This window comes from Zonotrichia leucophrys, chromosome 1 (assembly GCF_028769735.1).
Source record: "Zonotrichia leucophrys gambelii isolate GWCS_2022_RI chromosome 1, RI_Zleu_2.0, whole genome shotgun sequence".
Classification (NCBI taxonomy): domain Eukaryota; kingdom Metazoa; phylum Chordata; class Aves; order Passeriformes; family Passerellidae; genus Zonotrichia; species Zonotrichia leucophrys.
In genome coordinates, this window is record NC_088169.1 from 92,988,524 (window position 1) to 93,008,034 (window position 19,511).

The 19,511-nt window shown below is 47.5% G+C and overlaps 2 protein-coding genes across 3 annotated transcripts; both read right to left on the reverse strand.

Annotated features, from left to right (window-relative positions):
• Nucleotides 1-211: 211 nt before the first annotated feature.
• POPDC2 (popeye domain containing 2) lies at nucleotides 212-15,438 on the reverse strand. 2 transcript variants are annotated; one of them, XM_064722488.1, is made up of 4 exons: nucleotides 10,422-15,438; nucleotides 7,994-8,102; nucleotides 4,235-4,601; nucleotides 212-640 (listed from the first exon to the last, which is right to left on the reverse strand). In XM_064722488.1, the coding sequence occupies exons 1-4, from the start codon at nucleotides 10,964-10,966 to the stop codon at nucleotides 558-560; spliced, it is 1,104 nt and encodes a 367-aa protein (XP_064578558.1). In that variant the 5' UTR covers nucleotides 10,967-15,438; the 3' UTR covers nucleotides 212-557. The 2 variants fall into 2 exon arrangements, with proteins under 2 accessions (XP_064578558.1, XP_064578550.1); XM_064722480.1 differs by having other exon boundaries at nucleotides 4,097-4,601.
• A 1,322-nt stretch (nucleotides 15,439-16,760) lies between these two features.
• LOC135452446 (cytochrome c oxidase copper chaperone) lies at nucleotides 16,761-19,145 on the reverse strand. The gene is made up of 3 exons (XM_064722499.1): nucleotides 18,920-19,145; nucleotides 17,365-17,473; nucleotides 16,761-16,967 (listed from the first exon to the last, which is right to left on the reverse strand). Exons 1-2 carry the CDS (start codon nucleotides 19,036-19,038, stop codon nucleotides 17,389-17,391), a joined length of 204 nt encoding a protein of 67 aa, XP_064578569.1. The 5' UTR covers nucleotides 19,039-19,145; the 3' UTR covers nucleotides 16,761-16,967; nucleotides 17,365-17,388.
• Between the last annotated feature and the right edge of the window lie 366 nt (nucleotides 19,146-19,511).

The window sequence follows — 19,511 nt, forward strand, 5'->3', positions numbered from 1 at the left end:
CTAGAGTGGATGCCCAGCAAGATGCATATCATCAAACTCTCCATTGCAAGCCTTTTACCAAAGCTGTCAGGCCCATTTCCCCTTGCCCTATCCACTCTGTGCCTTGAGATCACCTCAAGTGATCTCCCTCTTCAAATCCTCCCTCCCTCCCTCCCTCCAGCTGTTTTCTCCCTCTTCAAATCCTCAAACACCAGTAGTTTCATCTCTGACTTTAATGGGAATCATTGAATCAAAAGGAACACAGATTCTGCAAGCAGGCTGGTATTGCTTGCAGGATTTTGGTGCACTTTGGTGACAGAGCTGCTGACAACCTCAGAGAGGCAGGACTAGAAAACAGACCGTGGAAGCACGCTGGGGAAGGCAGCTCTGGTGAACAGCCATGGGGTGGGAGGTGCTGGAGTGTCACACTGCAGTCCTAAGCATGTGCTTCATGTGCTCCTGAGTGTAGATATCTGCTGGCAGACGTCTCTGCATGCTAAAGAGTGTCTCTGGTCAAAAACCTGTGTGAGCATCTGCTCCCTTGGAGGGGCTCCAGGATGAAAGCAGCCTGTTGTTCCCTAGAGTTCGGGGGTCTGAGTGGGAGCCAGAGGGGCTCGTCCTTTGCAGAGAGGGTGAGAGCTCTGGAGATGGTTTTCAGAGGCTGCAGAAGGAATGCAGTGGAGGAGGGAGGAAAAGGGGAACAGGGAACAGAGGGGGGAGGGAGAGAGAGGGAGAAAGAGAGCACACCATTACTACCATACTTTCAAACTTTTTCAAGACACAAACCTCATGGAGCCCACCATTACCTGTTCTTCTCCCCTCCTCTCCTAAATGACAGTGCAAAACTGCAAAACTATGTAATTTCTCAATAACTGATAAATCAGGAAACAGGGTTATGCACCCATTCTGAGATGGCAAAAACAAACCCTTCCACAAAGCTTCTATGATATTGGTTAAACAAAGCCCACAGCTCCTTTGCTTTTGCTCTCAAAGCATGTACAAAACGTTAACTACTAACTTAGATACCAAGTTGCAGACCATCAAGCATCCATCCACCCACCAAATAGAAAGGCAGCCCCAAGATGTAATTGTAAAAAAAAAGGTAGCAACAGCTACACATCCTGCAAGCACTTGATAGCAACAAACTAGAAAAAATGTAGTATGAACAGGAGAAAAAGCAGGTGGCTCTTGGTTGTTTAAATTTCCTGGCAAGGAATAAAGCTTAGTTTCCTCTGGAGCACTGAGCTATACTATACTGTTAAAGCAAGTAGTGAACAGAACCTTTGAACCTGCCTCTTTGAACAAGCAGCATCCTCCTTAGAGAATGAAGGTGCTCATCAGTGGATATCATTGTCCACCTTTCTCATAAGCAGGCTAGAAATGCTTTCAAGGAACTAGCTGACATGAATAGTGGGCCAATATATCTTCCATGAATGTTTTCTTGTGTATGACCTTTGTAGCACTTTGGGCATTCAAGAATTGCCCTCCTGAACAGCAGTGTTGCAAGGTGGCTGCTGGAGTGACAGAAAAGGAAAAAGAACATCACCCACAGAAGCACTTCAGCAGGGGGAATTTAGAGAGCTGCAAGGTGATTACCCACATTGGGAGTTAGTGGGAAAGGAGATGGGAGCACAGACCAGGGGAAAGCCCCAGGGGAGCTCTGACCTCAGGGACTTACTTTGAAGAATGACACTGCAGGGGATTTCCCTGTTTATTACAGATGTAGGAAAAAGTTAGGAAAGTGCTTTACCTGAGCCTTGGCAGACCCGCCCAGATTATTTGCTGAGCTGTGACAAGTTTTTAGACAGAGTGAAAACCTGCAGCTCCCCTGTATCACTAGTTTTTGTGGTGAGGCACTCAAGTCACTGTGGAATATTGTCCAGATGTGACAACTGCTGCTGTGCCACTGGGATGTGATGTGGGATGTGATGGGATGTGATGTGGTTAGGACACACAAGTGCCAAGTAGGGTAACAGGGAAGTTCTCATTCCACCACTATGAGAACAATAAACAGAGTTTTGGATTCCTTGTCTAATTACCTTAAAAATTCAAACACCACAGTGTCTATTGTCTCTAGACTGACAGACATGGAAGATCATCTTCCTCTCCCACCTCAAATACAAGCCAAACCTGGCTTTTACTGCAGGTCTCTGCTGCCAATAGCAGCACTCTTGTCTCTGCCATAAGATCTAGAAAGACAAGAGCTTCCAGCTCACAACAGGACTGTGTGAAAGAAAGAATAGCCTTTTGATGTGCAGCAAAGTTTTGCCCAACACACACACACACACCCTTGTGTGTATGTTCACCGTATTGCCTCACTGCCAAAAATGGGTGGGAATTTTCCAAAAAAGCTACAATGTTACTTGCCTTCTTCCTTTTTTATTGCATTTGAAATTCTGGTTTTATTGAGCTTGATCAACCAGGAAAATTCTACCAGTGATCTGGAATGGATATCCTCCTTCTGAGAAGGCAAAATAGAATCAAAGCACAGGCAAAGTGACTTTGCTGTGTTCACAACACCACTTGCATTCACTTGTGATTGCAGTTTTCACAGACACTCCGACAGCAAGGATGAAGGATGCCTCATAAGTGATTCAGTGTTCTTGCCTCTCCAAGTAAGGACTGAAAAAGCTGCAATTTTGTATCTCCAGCAGCCTACCAGCAAAACCAAGGGCTTCACATTCCTAGAACAAATATGGATTTTTTTTTCCTCTCTCTGCCTCCTAAAAAAGGAAACAACAACCAACTACACAAAACCAAACAACCCCAACAACAAAACCCTAATCAAAACTCTTGCTAACTCTTTGTCTGATTCAGCCACAAACAAATACATTTGTTCTTTCCCTGGTCACTTTCTTCATATCCCAGGTAATATGAAGAATACTGCAGACTTGTCAGGGCTCATGCCAGGAGCCAATGCTCCCTGTCACAGCAGATGTAGAATCAGACCCAAGCAGGCACAGAGAAGAGCAGGGTGCAACGTTGCTGTGTTCAAGGCTGCCTGATGGAAGGCAGCCACCCCAGCTGCAGCCCAGCCCTGCAACTTCCTGCTGTGCAGACCCAACTGAGACACATGCAGGGGTCACTTCTAGGACAGAAATCCCAGTCCCAAGCTTGGGGCCTGGCAGCTGGGCTACTGTGGGCGGCAGCAGGAATGCACATTTTGGAGTCTGCAGCTGGTGTGTAGCAGCTGGCATGCAGCGGCTGGCTAAAAGTAGCTCAGGCTGGAATTTCTCTCTTGGCCACTTGGATTTGAATTTCAAGCCCAAGCCACTCTCCCATCTATTTCTGTTTGCCTGCATTGTTCTTCTGCCCCAACAGCCACCAGGCACAAGAATGCTTTTCCCTTGTGGAGTAATTAGCTGGCATTTTGGAAGAGAGCATCTCATTCCCACAAAGCAGAGTTTGAGGCATCTTAAAACAATGCTTAGCCTGTCAGTCCACCTAGGGTGACCGGAGGAAAGACCTATACCACCCAGGGCAGACTTTTCAACATCTTCCTGATCTGGCAGAGATCAGAATCTCAGCAGAAACAAGGAGGAAAGATCAAATGCTGGGATGAGCTGTGGTGGGCAGGGAGAGGAAGGACTCTGAGCTTTGTCCCCTTGCCCGGACTGAATACTTGCAGGGTTTATAGCAATTCCTTGCTACCAATCTGCTATAAATCCTGGAGCTGTTTCTAGTCCTGTTGGCATCTCCTGGATGTGGGCTTTCTCACCTGCAGAGCCCTTGCTCAGCTCAATAGATACTGGAGTATCTCCTGGCATTGCTCTACCTCATGGTCTCTGTGATCACCTGTGTACCACCTGCCAGCCTGGACACCATGTCAGTGTTTCTGCCTCTCTTCAGGGATGGGGAGAGAACTGGGCAGGAAAGAGCTTTCTATGGCCGGGTTACTGACCCTTCTACCCCACAGCACAGCTGGTGCCCGGAGTCAAGCCTCTGCCCTGCTGCTTTTCCTTAGGAAAACCACATAGCTTGAGCCCACCTTCTGGCATTCCTTGGGGCAGCGGGCCAAAAAACACCGCAGAGGTGCAAACCCACGGCAAAGGGGGTCCAGTGCTCTGTCCAGGCAGATGCACCACGGGAAAGACTTGCTCTGCAAGTGGGTACTTACTCGAGGGTCCCACACAGGGTGAGGTGTGCCCGTGCCAGGAGTGCCCTCACTTCATATACTCCCCTTCGCTCACATAGTCCATAAAAGACCCCGGCAACTCAGCAAAATCTTCCAAGACAAGACTGGTGGAGTCCTCACCCAGCAGATCACTGTCGGGCCGGGACGCCCGCGGGCGCGGGGCCGGCGGTGGCGGCGGCGGCGGCTGCGGCGGCGCCTCAGAGACGCCGGCCTGGCCAGGGCCCGGCAGCAGCTCCTCACAGTCCTCCGACTCCCCCTCCGAGGAGGCCGGCCCAAGGACGTGGTAGAGGCTGGGCAGGCGGATGTCGAAGCGAAGGCCAAACTTGGCGAAGAGCTTCTCGTTGAGGGAGTAGAGCTTCTCCGAGATGTCATAGCCCAGATGGGAGGAGAAGAGGCGGGCGATGTAGCGGTCCTTCCTCAGGAGGAGATACAGCTTCTTCCTCGGCCAGGTGATGTAGCTGCAGTCGGTCTCGGCTGTCAGCGTCACCTGTGGGGCAGGGAGTGAGTGGAATAAATCCCAGTGCCTGGGCGGGGTCACCCACCTTGGAGCCATGTGCTTCACTCACACAGGGAGTGCCCTCAGCCCCTTTGAATACTATCCCCCTTGGAGATGGTAGGGCTGGAGAGCCAGATTGTCCTGGTTGAATGACTGGATAAAGTCTTACCTGCTGCTGTTTCCTCTCCTAAGAAGGCAAAGACCCCATTTTTCTATGCAATCAGTAGCACGTCCTCATTTAACCCAGCCACATGGATGGCTATGATTCACCCTCCTGCTTTCAGATGATGCTCCCTATCGACATCTGAGGGATGAAGCTGAAATGAACAGGGCAGCACAGACATCCCTATCCCTCAGAAATGCTACAGAGGAGGCTATTTTTGCCTGCCCAGCCAGCCTGAGTTTCCAGCAAGGAGCCCTGGGGGAGGTTGCTAACCCAATGTGCTGCTGGATTGCAGACACCCACAGGCCCTGCTCCAAGAAGGCCCTGAGTGTTGGAAGAGCCACCTGAAAGGCTTCCCTGGTCATCCTGTGCCTGAGGGACATCCTGTCTCAGCAGTTCTGCTAGACTCTGTAGGGCTGAATGGCCCTGAAGGACGTTGCAGCACAGCTCAGTCAGAGAAGAAATGAAAGGTTTTATTGTGTTCATGTATATGTAGAAAACTCACAAGGATTTATCAGATTGATTTTAGAGAACATTTCATTTTCCTGCTGGTTTTGCCAGTGCAAAGAGAGACCTTTTTCCCCCTAAGTGTAGGACAAGAACAATTTCAGTCAAAAACATTATATAGTATGTAATACTTACTTATTATATAGTATGTATTATACTAGTATACTAGTATACTAATAGTATTATACTATACTATATATAGTATATAGTATGTAATACATACTTATTATATAGTATGTATTATAACAAATAATAATAATAATAATAAAGACAAGAAATGCAGGAAGGGTCAAGCTGCCCTGGGCCAAAGAAGAACATCCGAGTGTAATGGAGACACTGGCATGCGAACAAGTGCCGGAACCAAAATATCCCGGGGGCTCCCTTTCACTCTGTGCCCAGGGGTCTCCTTGGTCAGCCGCCATGGCAGAGGGCCACTGGGAAGCTGAACATGGCTTGGCTGCGTGTGTGTGTCCTTGGGTTTGATATTTGATGCCATTGCCCTGCAAACAGCTGTCTGATGAAAGAAATATAGGAGATAAAACCTGAGAACTTTCCCAGGCCAGGCAAGCAAAAAGAAGGGTCACGCAGAAATTGAAATGATCGGATTCTCATTTTCCTAACCAACCTCTGGTGCAGTGATCAAAAGTGATCCCTTCTTGTGAGGGATTGAGATGCAACAAGCAAACCTGCCACCCAACAAGGACAGCAAGACAGATTTCACCCTGAGTCCCCCCTGACACAAGTGCTCCGGCATCAGCAAGAGCCTGTAATTCAGCCTTCTGGGGGAAAGTGCCAGCCCTGAAACCAAACTCCTTCAGGCACTGGGACCCAACAGTCCTGTGGGAAGCAATCAGCCAAAGCAGAAGCTCAAGGAAGGCAGCTATTCTCGTAGACTAAGTCATGCTTCTGCCATTTTTCAGTGGGCTCAGAATTGAATTTATTCAATCCAGAGAGCAATGGGGCAAGAAAAACTTCAGGCAAGAAAAACCTTCCACACCTTCCTCCAGCAAAGACTCAGAGTCCAACATGCACTTTTTAAACCAAATTATTGTGTTGCTAAGACAAGGTTGAGAGAAGTTACAGAGTTTTATTAGCTACTTGGGTGAGAGAGACTAGTGTATTAAACAGCTGCCAAAAGCAGCACATCACCATGGTTAGCATGGCCACCAAGAGTAAGGTCCTTCCAGATACATGGACTGGTCAAGTGACACCTGGTGACTGCTGGTCTCACACAGCAGCTACTTCTTCATGCTCCTCTGTAAGCACACTGGGGTTTAGGCATTTCCAGCATATGGCCTTCCCTGCCTAGGGCTCTAGCTCCCCATCCTGATGCCAGGCACGGCTGACCTCACTGACCAGCCCTGTCCTGCAGAGCAGGAGATGTGCCAGAGCGTGGTGCTGGCAGGGCTGGTGCAGCCTGGCCCCAGCCTGCTCCCAGGCTGTCTCATGCACCACAGGTGAAGAGCCTCAGGAGGTCTGGGAACATTCATGTCCACAGAAATCAGCTCAGAAAATGCTGTGGATGTCTTTGCAGGTTGCATGCCTGCAGTCAGCCATTGCAGTCAGCTATTTCCCTGCCCGTAGCCCATCACTCTCTCTGCTGGATTCTTGGGCAAATACAGCCCAGGAGCTAGCAGCAGTCTGCTGCCAGATTGAAGACCTGTGCAAAACATGAGATACACCAGCCCTAGCACAGCCATGCTGTTGTTGCCTTTTCTACTTCATTACCTTGCTCCAACATCCCTATTTCTGCTCACTGTCTGTAGCCCTGTGCCACAGTCACATAGCCAGCTATCTCCTACCACCATAATCACTGGTGATGGCACTGTTTTCAGGAGCAATCACCATGAACCTTTCACACATGAGCCAAATTCAGACCCTAGAAAAACAGATTTGGAGAGCTGCCCTGGTTTAACCAAGTTTGCTTGGGGCTACCTACCCTCATGAGAAAGCATCATTCCCTCATGACCCTCCCATGCTCCCAAGGGATTAGCAAGATCCCTCCTCATATGCCCTAATTGACATAATGAGCATTGACATCCTGACAGGTATCAGGCCATCCTGAGATGTGCATTAAAGACAGGGAGATGTAGGCTTAAGTAATCTTTTCCAGAAAGAAAGCCAAGATACACTGTGGGGTGTTGACAGCAAGGCCAAAATCCTTTCAGTTACTGCAAATGAGAATTGGTCTGGCCTCTCAGCAGGGGATCTTTCTGCTCAGAAAGAACCATATTCGGGTGTGAATCATCCTTTGTGCTTCTCCACCCAAAACACATGACCATCAGAAACTTCTGTGAGGGACAGGATGTTTGTGGATTTACATCACTGCTGCACATTGCCACGGCTGCCATCCTGATTCTAGGACAATGCCCCCTGCTAGCAGCATGCAGGGCAAATACAGGGTACTGTATTTGCAGTACAGGTACTGGAGAACACTGTTAGGGAAGAGAGCTGGCAGTCTGACACCTCCATTCCCTGATAAACAGGGATAGCACCCTCCTTGCTATCAGCAGATAGTAGGAGCATGTCCTGAGGTCTTCAGAACAAGGAAGGAAAAAAGGTTAAACAGCTGATCACACAATCTTGTGCTGGCTAAACCACCAGGAAGGGGAGTAAAGTATTCCTGGTCAGCTTTGAATGCACAATGAGGCCTCTCTACCTCCTTCTCAGATGTGCAGCAAAGCACCAAGGAGTGAAGCTGAGCTGTGGTTACCTGGAAAGTTCCTTCCTCAGAAGGTCGCAGCGACTCCCATTCTGGAGAGTCCAGGAACTGGTATGGAAAGACGTAGTGAAGGAATTGTCCATCCTGGCACACTCGGATCCTGCAGAGGACAGGTGAGACAGACAGGCTTAGGCCACAAAACAGATGTCACATAAATCTGATAGCTCCAACAGTGTGTCCCACCAGGGAGGAAAGAAATACTTGTCTCACAGATGTCTCATACCCTCTTGGGACAGCTGCAGGTGCTTTAGTGATGAGGCTATCCCTCCTTTCTCTGTGGGATTTGCTGCCATTTCCCCATACTCCATCTGTGTTCTGTTCCTTGCTACAAAGGCAGCCCTCACAGGTGCAATGCTTGGGCCTAACCCAGGACTTGTCAGCCCACAGGACTGCTGCTTTCTAGGTACTTCTAAGCCAGCCTGTGGCTCTTCGTACTTGTATCTCCTTCCTGTCTCCAGGATTGTATGAGGGCATTCCCAGTCTTGGTACTGGGAAGTCACTACACTCTGGATCCCCCAAAATCCCACTGCCCATGGTTCCTCACAGATCACCCTGAGAGCTCATAGTTTGCTGCACACTAACGCTCCCTTTCTCTTGGCCTTCTGAGTATCCCTTTGGCCTACTTCTGCTACAATTGCCTGCCAGGGTCAAGGTCAAACGTGCACTGAGCTCTGCTGTGGGAACAGAGAAGGACCTGCACGGGCCTGAAGCAAGGACAATGCCTGGGCACTCTGGAGTTCTATTCATAGCTCTGTATCACCAGACTTGGGGCCTCTTGCTCTCCTGTCACCGTGTACCCCTGCTGTATGATGCACAAAGGCAATTCTTGCCTTCAGGAGTTAAAAGACTCTGTTCACCTCTGGCTTCTAATCACCTGGTAATGCTGCCTGCAAGGGTCATGGATTGTAAGGCATATTTCCTAATCCAGGCATATTCTGCATTTCCAAGACCCCACTTGCTCAGTTTAAGAAAAAGCACCATAACAGCAATTCTCTGCAGGGTCAGCAAGGACCTCACAAGGCAATAGAGTGGGTACTAGGAAAAGTAAATCCATTCCCACCTCCATGGAGCATCCTTTACCAGCCAAGATGCATACTTCCCACTGCAAAAGAGAGCCCAACAACTACCTACCATCACCATCTTACTGTCTGCTGCAGCACTCTCACGCCCACAGAGGTAGCATCACATTATCCAGTGCAGGTCAAGACAGCACAGACTCTTCCCCAGCAATATTATTTACTGATTCAGTAAACCTCAGAGCCAGCTGCTCACCAGAGATGTTTGGTAAGGTGAAGCACTACTGGAAACACACATACCAAATTTATCTCCAGTGCTTTGCCATTCAATATCCTGGTAGACCCAGGGTGCTCTTAACACATCTTAGAAAAGGGATCAACACCAAAAAAAGGAAGGTCAGTCATTCTTCTTTGCAAACTCCCTCACCAGAGAGGATTGGCCAGTGCAGTAAAACAGGAGCCCCAGGTGATGCTTTGTATTCCCAAAGGAAAATCCTTGTGGGACACACCTCCTGCAGCTCAGCACTGCTACTATTTAGAGGTCTTCTTCCTTTCCCATTCTTATGTAACATTAGTGCTAAGTTTTTGGCAGCAGACTGGAAGCCAAAACTATTGCTATTTGTACGCATCTGGATTTTGCAAATTGTTAAGTGGATATGCTGCTAAAGGCAGCAAATCTCAGGTGAACAAATGCCACTACTTGATCACTCAATCAAATCTCCAGTGTCACTCTCTAGAGGTCCCTGAGGTTCTCCTTGGTGGTCAAGAAGAAGGAGTATCATAAATGCTTGATAGCACAGGGAAAGAAAGACACCTGATTAGGCAGGATCCACCACAGGAAAATACTCTCTCTTTTGAGGAAATGGTGCTCAAAGTGAAAAATGTCAAAGCCCTGAGGGTTGGGGTGTTGGGAACAGGAACTTCTCCCTGAACATGGCTGGCTAGGGAGAGCAGGTGAACTGAGGCCTCAGCACACTCAGCACACAGCTCTTCACATCACAGAGGTGTGCCTGGTACCCCCAGGTCAGACACACTGCTCTCCTGCCTTGAGAAACACATTCTCACAGCCAGTCTGCTCCCATCAGAATTAAGATCACTTCAAAATGACAGACAAAGGGGTAAGGATTCATCAAAGGTATCACAGGTAAGGCTGAGCTCCACTTCCTTGCCCGCAGCTTGAGTCCGCAAACCATTCCCTGAAATACTCTTAAGTTAGAAAAACAAAACAAAACTAACGTCCCAAAAAGCAAATTTCCCTCTTCCCCAGCAAACTGATGCATATCTCAGATCCTTATCAGAGGAAGGAAACATTCCTCACCCCAGTTTCTACAGAGGGTGATAATACAACAAAAAGCCACAGCAGTTTGCTGTCAGACTTTGTTCAGAGATGGGGGAGCCTTTACCTGCCAGACAGCAGCAGCGAGAGGCGGTCGATGGGCGTCTTGCCCTCCACTGCATAATTCTGGTCTCTGACTAGCGACTGCACCTGCTCCTCACAGCACTTCACAATTTCCTTGTAGACTTCCAGGGGCACCTGCAAGGGCAGGTACATGGTCTTGTAGAGGAGGTCAAACTCTTCTGGGATGGTGTTTCTGCGGAGCCGGTACGCCAGGTGAGCCAGCTGAAGCAAGCAGGCGAGGACCAGCAGCATGTTCCAGATGAAGATGTCCAGCCCACAAGCACTGAGCCAGCCCCACAGAGCGTAGCAGAAGTAGCCTGGGGCCAGGAGGCCAAAGATATAGAGAGACCCAAAGATGCCACTTCCCCCCATGTAACCCAGGAGGACAATGCAGCTGGCCAGCTGGTAGGCTGCTTCCTCTGTAATCTCCTTCCAAGCATCACACACCGGAGGCTGGAGAACAGCCTGGTCCCAGGAGGGGCTGTTTGCGCTCATCCTGCCCCACTCCCCACCCTCCCCAGCCGTCCTGTGCTCAAAATGAATTGTCATACACAAAGGGTGCTGCAGAGGTTGGAAAGCAGAGCTGCTGGGTAGCTGTTCCTCCTCCTCTTCCTTTTGTGCACCGTCTGGTCCCACAGCAGTGTTTCAAAGTAACATGCTAAAAAAGTGCTGCCGAATGTTTTTGCACCCAAAAAATTCCAAAAGCGTTCGCTTCTCCTCTTTGTGGCTCACAAAGTGTCGGCTGGTCCCCTTCTTAGCCACAACAGTGAGAAAAGAAGCTGGCAAATGTGAGGCCAAAAGAGCTCAGTCAGAAAAAGAGTCGAGGCCATTAGCTGGAAAACTCACAGACGGGACAGAGATCTCCTTGCACTGCCTGTCTCGCCCGCGCTGCAGCAAATGGAATAGCGACCGTGAGAGAGCAGCAGAGGGAGCTGGTGATGAGTGTGGAATGTGTATCTCTTGGCAGTGGAACGGAGAGAGACCCCAAATGGATAACCATGTTTGGAATTGAAATCCAAGGAGCAAAAGCAGCGAGGAGAACAGAGAGCAAGCATGCACCCGCTACTTAACATAACTCAGGCGGCCAGATAAGCCCAGCACAGCGCGAGGAGGGGAAAGGAGAAGGGAAAACAACCAGCTTATCGCGGCGAGCTCCAGTCACACATCAGGCTCTCCACTGCTCTGCACTCCTGCAAGAGAGTGACTTTCACCCAGCACAAAAAAGGAAAAAGGTCACCCCCTTTTCCCACTGTGGTTCATAACCGTGGCAGGGGCTTGGCAAAAGAAGAGAGGCTGGCTCTCAATTAATACTCTCCAGGTCCGTTACAGCCTCCCCTTACTCCAGCGAGCTTCCTCTCATGGGGTGTTTTAGATCAACGGGCATAAGGAAAAGCTTTGCACAGCCAGAGAACTGTGAATGCAAGGGATAAAACTAGAGCAAACAAACATCTGGCACCCAGTTTCATCTATCATGAAGATGACACTATCCAGCCTGCCAAAAGCTTTGTGAGCATGTAACACTTGGAAGCACATTTTGTGGGGAAATCCTAGTTGAGGGATTACAGGCTCTGTGGGGAAGCACCCTTGAGAAACATCATCTCACATTCTCATTTTTCTAATAGCTACTTAGAACCTGCTTGAGACCTTCATTTAGCCCAATGAGGACAGCCAACACTTCCCACTCAGGTAACCCAGGACAGAGGCACAAGAGGGAGCCTTTGAGGTCAGTCCTCCATGGTCAGCTACACAAAACATGCGTAAATGCAATTCCTCCCCTGCTTCAAGTAACACATTATCAGTCACACAGGCAGGATCTGCCCCACTGCCAGGATGCAATTACATTTCAGGCACTGACGCAACCCACGTGGTCTCCCATCCCAGTGTGAAGTCAGCCTGCACGGGTCAGTGGGGTAGAGATAGGGTTTCAAGGGTAGTCGTGTTTCAGGCCGAGCTTGCAGCTGCCCTGCCTAACATGCCATTCCCATTGGCACCATTCAGTTAAAGACACACTGATTGCCTCTCCTAACTAACAGTGCTCTGGAATAACACTGTCTCCCAGGCAAGGCTGCAGTAATGCTTTATGACAACCTTCAAGAATCCATTGTGGTTTTGGCCAGCACAATCTTATTTCTGCAATGATGAGGCCACGTGCAATACAGAGCTGCATGGTTCCTAAGAGCCATCCTGGCAGGCTGACCCGTGGGAAGGAAAGAAGACAAATTAAGCTTTGCACAGGGTGAGCACAGTCCATTCAGAAAGGTGCTTTCTGTTAAGGACAAAGTGAAAAAAACAGTGAACCTGGTCTTCAGAGGCCCCTTAACTAAGTGAAGAAATAAATCCTAGCTACTGAAGCAGAAGAACACCCATCTGCAAGAGTTATGGGGAAATGAAGAACTTTCTCTCAACCTTCTCTCCAAAGCAGGACAGATGATCTTATAGCTAAAAAAGCACCACAATAAAAAAATCTTGGGATCCAGGCTCTGTTTTTCATACCATTGCCATATAGTCGCTATATGATCCTGACAACAACTTGTGTACCTTTAGGCCTCTGCAAAAAATCTGTAAGGAGCCTTCTCTCCAAGATAGGCTGACATCTGATAAAATGGGGAGTTGGGATATCAAGATTGTGAACACTTAAGAGAAAGATAGTTTACATAAGATCTGTGAGACAAAACTGAACTGCTATGAGAAGAAATTTAGAACTACATTAGAGGAAGCATCCTGAGAAGCACCATTGCATTTTCTCCTACCTTTTAATACTACCAAAACCCTTTTGCAGGCGCATCAAAGAAAGTGGAAAAAAAGGAAGTTAGTAATTTCATTCTTCTGTTAGGTAAATTCCTGAGTAAAAAATAACTGTGTTAATGACTCATTAGGACAAGAAAAGCCTTCATCTGACATCTTCTAGGACATAAATAGTGGTGTTGCAGTGATGCTGAAGCCAGCACCGTGGGTGAGGATGACCTGTTGTGATTTCTCTGCGAAAGGCAGACAGGAAGCTTTCAACCCACGGCAATAGCAGCACAAAGCTCTCATTAGAAACAACACAACTTTTCTGCTGGGTGTCAATGTGACATTGTAGAGAGAATGATACAGCACTTTATAAGGTAGATCTCGGAGCACACACTAGAGATTAACTTAGTGTTTTCACTCAAATTTCTAAAAGGAAGACTTGTAAAGTGATTGAACCACAAAGACTAAATCTTCCTTTCTCCCTTGACAGTACCATGGCCATACAGATCATCTTCACAGCACTTTCAGTTTTCTACTCAGCAAAAGTAAAAAACCCTCTTATTACCACAGAGACATTTTATTTTCATGCCTTGCTTTGGATTAAATGCCCTTCATCCAGGGACACTGGTTCATCCAAGACAAATGCTCAAAAGCCAATACTGATTCAGAAGGAAAGGGATTGAATCAAATACCAAAGCTGAAAACCATTTGGAATGAAGATGGCAAGTTCATAGAAAACACCTGAGCAACATTAACACCCTTCCCTGGAAGTACACACGTAAGCATTACTACAAAATGTGTTTGTGAAAAACAGACACGTCAAGCTTTTCAGCACTGAAACAGGCAGCGTGGAAACAGGTACTTCACTATTTCCCCACTTAAAATGGACTCAACCAGTAGCACTTAATATTTAGCTGCATGTGATGATGCAACACAGGTACAGCCTGCACTATGTTTGGCAAATAAATCCTCTGTCCTTGAGAGCCACACAACACAGAGATTATCAGTCCCAAATCTCACAGCAGCTGCATGACTGGTTATTTTGCCCATCCTTTAGGAAGTCATCAGGTTCACTATTGATCCCTTCAGCTGAAAACCAGTTCAATCACCTGTGTTGAGGACACTAAGACCTTGGTAGCTTGAAGTCAGAGAGGGCATAATCAAACACCTCTTGATTTATTATATAGTGTATTGCTGGAATTAGTCTGCAGAACTGTTACTTACACATGAATAAACACTGTAGCTCCAAAATATACACATTTGATTTACAACTGCTGGGAAAGGTCTCAAGCTTACTCCAGACTAGCTCACAGTGAATTACAAAGGTTCAAAGATGGTATGTACTGTATCTAGCTGTGCTACTCTATAGTTTAGTCAAGTTTCCTGCTACTGCTGTGTGTGCTACACACCCTCAAGGTACCCACCACCCTGTGCAGGGCCATGTCTGTCATCAACACCATCAGTAACTATTAACACAGAACTCCCACTCCCTGAATGAAGTCCTGAATCCACCCCACAGGAATACCATAGTAAGAAATGAAGCCACTCAGCAAGGAATTTAATTTGACTACAAGGTTCTCCCATTGTTGCTTTAAGTGTAGAGTTGTCCAGTATCCTTTCTGTACCTGCTGCACACAGGTACATCAGCATCCCACACATTTCCAAAAACTTTCTGAAGTACTTGACATGCTTTTACCCTCATGGAGGTCTAAACATCCAAATTTTTAAGTGAATAGAATTTGTGTAAAATTGTGCAGGAATGTGGTTTTTTCTTTTCTTGACCTGATATAAGCAGCACTCCACTCTCACTTGGCCACTTCCTGCTCTGCTCTATTCTGTGGCACCATTTTCGCAGTTTACCCAGACCATGCTACCACAAAGCTGGTGCTCATCCACCTTTTAGCATTCTCCTCAGTTCATGCTCTGACACACAGTGGTTCAACAAGGAATGACCTTATTCAGGTTCCTACCTCAAGACAATAATAAACACCAAGAAGAGCACCAGGTCCTGCTCCTCAAAAGCTACAGTGCCACAGGCAGCCTTGAATGCTTTCTGCCAGAGCCACACCTGCATCCCTACTCTGAGGCTGAAAGCCAGCGTGGACACCACTCTTGCCTCAAGACAGGACCTTCAGAAAACACTCCCAGAGGAAGAGTCTAAACTCTCCTCATGCAATTTGTGAGTCTCAGCAGGGGCAGCACCAAGTGTCACATACTAAACATTCACAGCCAAAAACCACTGCTACCTCAGGATACATGGGGCCCAGCAGGCAGAGAAACAATCATGACTGGACTCATCCCTGCAGCAGACCAAAGCCAGAAGAAAAATCAAGACAAAGCACAGATTTTGTCTCTTCAGTTGTTTTGCGGAGAAAAGAAGAAACCTCACAACTTTATAAAAGTTGTAAAGCTCGGTATGTTTATTTACGGCACCGGACGCACACAGAGAAAATTCTCCTCAAAAGGCATGTGTACTCCTGAAAATTTCAGACCTCCTTTTATCCCCCTTCCAAATGCATATGCATACAGTTTCACAATAAGTTCATACATATTCATTTTTCATGACATTTAGCACTAGTTCTTCTTTATCAAAGGAATTTCTAGGTCGGGGCAAATTGACCTCGTGGTCTTTTCTGTTTTTCTTTTTCTGTCTCTTTGCTGTCTCGGCATGCGAGTTTTTCTTTCAGCTTTGGCCTCACAGACTTTTCACCATTGTTAGACACTTCACCTAATTCAGGATGGATCCTTACTCTGTCTCACAGCTTCTGAAGAGAAAACTCATCAGGAGAAAAAGTAATTAGCGATACCATATTCAGGAAAGTCAACTCACCACAGGAGGAGTAACATTAGGATTGCACAATTACATACGATGAAGCCAGAAAAGCCCCACCTGTAACAACCCAGAAATTGCACCTGATGTTTCTCTAGGTTGTAAGAAGGAATCAAAAGCAACAACTACCATCTCATACAACACTATAATCTCATACAAGTGAAAAAAGCCAGAAAACATAAGTCCATGCATGCATAGCACAAGACCAACACAACAAAAACTGAGCACAAGAAAAAGCTCTATTTTCAGGCAAGTAACCTGTACATACAAGTCACTTGCAGTGACAGGGAGCAGTCCTCTGCTCCCTTTCTGTTGAAGAACTACCGGCTCAAGCGAGTTTGAGATGGGAAGTACCTAATTTTTCATTACAAAGAATGAAGCTCGGGTAATGGTATTCAAACATCTCAGAAGAATTAAAACATGGGGAAATCAAATACAGTTTTGACTCTAAGGAAGTTCATTTCATAAGACTGTGGTCACCTTTGTACAAACATAGTTACAGCTACTGTCACAAACAGCACTGCAAGCTTCAGCACGACTGCTGAAAGCTGCAAGTGTGCAATGCTACTAGCATGATTTCACAATTTGCATCAGTGGGAAAACCCAGCAAAGCCCTCTCTGTTCAATCAAACCACCACAGTAACCATTAGGAAGAAAGAGTTCCTATGTTAATGATTAAGCAGGCTTTTCTCATTCTCTCATTCCTGCAGCACACTGTTTTCAGTAAGGAGGGCACTGTCATTTCTCTACTTAAAAAGAAACAGAAGTCAGGAACACTGGTCATTTTCAGCCTTTTATTAAGAGGAAAAAATATATTTTCTATAGCAGTGGTCAAGAGCAAACAGTGGAAAAGCTACAGATGTGATGCATACTCTATCATTAAAGACTCTTCATAAATAGATTCTTTGTTTATATTTGCTCTTTCAATTAACTTGCAGAAATAATTTATTTTGCAGCTTTCCAGAACAGTCACACCAAAGACATCATCTAGAAGAGAAAGGAAACACAGCTTCACAAAACATGGATTTCCACTGGATATTGAGCAACAGTTCAACAATCAACAAAAAAACCCCAGCACAAACCCACAAAAACCAACTCCCACGTGTCCTAGCACCAGAAATCTAAACTGAGGTTTGAATCTCTTAGCAGACAACAGAGGCAGCACCATTCTCTACTGCTGAAGGGTGACTCACAGAGGCTGTGTGCTGCCAAGGGCTTCACCACCCTCACAGGACAGCAATGTTGGCTGCAGTGTCAATGAGAATTGCTCTGCCTTCTCTCTCATAAGGGCAACACCATCACAAACACTACTCTGGGCCTTCCAGGGACACCAGCTGAGGGGCCAGGGCACTTCAGAGGCAGAGGTGCTGAAGGCTGTACTCACCCCACTCAGTCCTGCTCATCTCACTCATATCTTGAAGCCCAGAGCTCTCATACACTCTTTGTGAGCTTCAATTAAGTGCCCACAATTTTCTTCTCCCTTCTCAATAATGCTGCAAAACAAAAAGATTTCCAGGGTTCAGCAATAAAATGTTCACTTATTTTTAATAAAGAAACAGAACTGACGAACTGTTGGGGACTATTAAAAATCCCTATTAGGATCCAGAGATATTTTTTTCCCTATCCTGTCCAGGGTAGTGCTGTTTTGGACAACATAAAACTATCCCAAAAAGTTACCCAAGTCTGGAGCTGTGCACCTAAAACTCTGACAGCAGGCAGAACAGAACTTCCTGTTAACAGGCCAGGGTCTATTCTGGGCATGTCTGGATGGGGATTGGTTATACAACACAAGGCTGTCACACCATCAAGTATGCTGAGCTGGCCAGTTTCAAATTATTCAGTAGGGAAGCAACAGAATTTCTCCAGTAAGAGAACAATACAGAACAGGTTAACTAGTAAATGATAATTTAATCCAGCTTCAGTTGCAATTTAAGGACCCTGAAGCAAAAAGCAAAACAAAACACAACACCTGTCCAGCTATTGTCAAAAAAATGATTCACCACATATGGTAACTTTTGATGTAACTAATCTATGCAAGTAAGAGCCTATCATTGTTGGTATATCATGTATACCACAAAAGCAGTTCAGACTTTCTTTTGACTGAATGTCAGAGCTGTCTAGTTTTCTTCTTGGGTTTTATTACAAAGAGCATGGACACATCCCCTGGCTGCCCAGGGCAACTCCATCGGAGCAGTAACATCCATCCTACCACCCTTTTCTTAGGGCACCCTGGAGTCACCCTCACTCTACTGTGTAATTAGACATCCTCCCCTAAATTTACCAAAAACACTGTTCAGTATTATGCCACCTGCCAAATACCATCCATACCGCCAGCAAAGTAAAAAAAAAGACAACTTGGTCATCAGATTAAAGTTTTTTAAAGATTGGCTGTCAAAGACAAAGGAGCTCCATTTGAAGGGTGCACTTCATACCATTTTATAGGTCTTATGATCATGACTAAGCCTATAATTACCAATGCAGCTATATAGGCCACTGTCGAATTTTGAACTTCTCTGGGAAATGTCATCCTCTGAGACTCAAAAAAACCAGAGTATTTTTCTTTATTGAAAAGAGAATGTAATTTTACTCAGGTGAACAATAAAGAAGTTATCACCTGCTCGTACGTGTTGCTACAATCAACAATAGTGAAGATTTACAAGCAGCATTAAAAGCTGATCTTTGAAACCTGTTTTAAACACGGGCTATGAGGTTTTAAACTCCTAATTTCTAAATAATCCTTTAAAGACAGTTTCCTCTCCTTCTCCACACTCTCCCTCCTCCCTCGGACGCTCCAGCACCCCCGTCCGGGATGGGGAGTGCCCCCAGCATGCCCGGCGCACGGTGGCACAAACCCCGGGAAGGAAGGCAATGCCGGCGGGGCAGGAGGGTGGAACGCCCGGGCGCGGAGGGGCCGCGGGTGCTCGGGGCCGGGTCCCTACCAGGCGTCCCTCGCCTTCTTGGTCTCGGGGCAGGCGCAGCAGGCCTTCAGCGGCTTCTTCCCTTCCTGCGCCTCCCCCGCGCCCTTGCCGTCACAGCTGGCGGCGGCCATCGAGGACATGGCGGGCAGTTCCCGGCTCCCTCAGCCGCGGGGAGAACGGGCCGGCGGCGGCAGTGCGAGCACGGCTGGTTCCGGGAATGCGCGCCCGCCCCTTCCCGGCCCGCGGCCTGCCGGGACGGATGGGGGGAGCCTGCTGCCTCCGCCTACCCCGCCTCTTCCTGGCCCTCACCCCAGGGCATGTGTGGCTGTCACACTGTGGCGAGGCGAAAGTGACATTTTCCAGGGACACTCGGTACTGAATGAGCCCCAAGGGGAAGGAGGGAGCTGGCAGCGGGGAGGAAAAATGGCGTCGTGAGGCGAGAGCAGCCGGCTCCCGCCGCGGTCGGCAGGAGCAGCGAGTGACGCCCTCGGCCCGGCCAGCGCTGGGCTCCACCCTGAAAGTGCTGGCCAAAACCTAAACCTCGTTCTTCCTACTCAGCCAGTGGGGAAAACAGATAATCAGTTCATTGTAGCGGTGGCTACACGGACACAGC

Excerpts from the sequence above, each read along its gene's own strand:
- POPDC2 (XM_064722480.1), bottom strand. The coding sequence starts at position 10,966 with ATGACAATTCATTTTGAGCACAGGACGGCTGGGGAGGGTGGGGAGTGG. Across the intron at positions 8,103-10,421 it reads TCGCTGCTGCTGTCTGGCAG|GATCCGAGTGTGCCAGGATG; the intron begins GTAAAGGCTCCC and ends TGTCCTCTGCAG. Across the intron at positions 4,602-7,993 it reads CTGAGGAAGGAACTTTCCAG|GTGACGCTGACAGCCGAGAC; the intron begins GTAACCACAGCT and ends CCTGCCCCACAG.
- LOC135452446 (XM_064722499.1), bottom strand. The coding sequence starts at position 19,038 with ATGTCCTCGATGGCCGCCGCCAGCTGTGACGGCAAGGGCGCGGGGGAG. Across the intron at positions 17,474-18,919 it reads AAGAAGGCGAGGGACGCCTG|CATTATTGAGAAGGGAGAAG; the intron begins GTAGGGACCCGG and ends TTTGTTTTGCAG.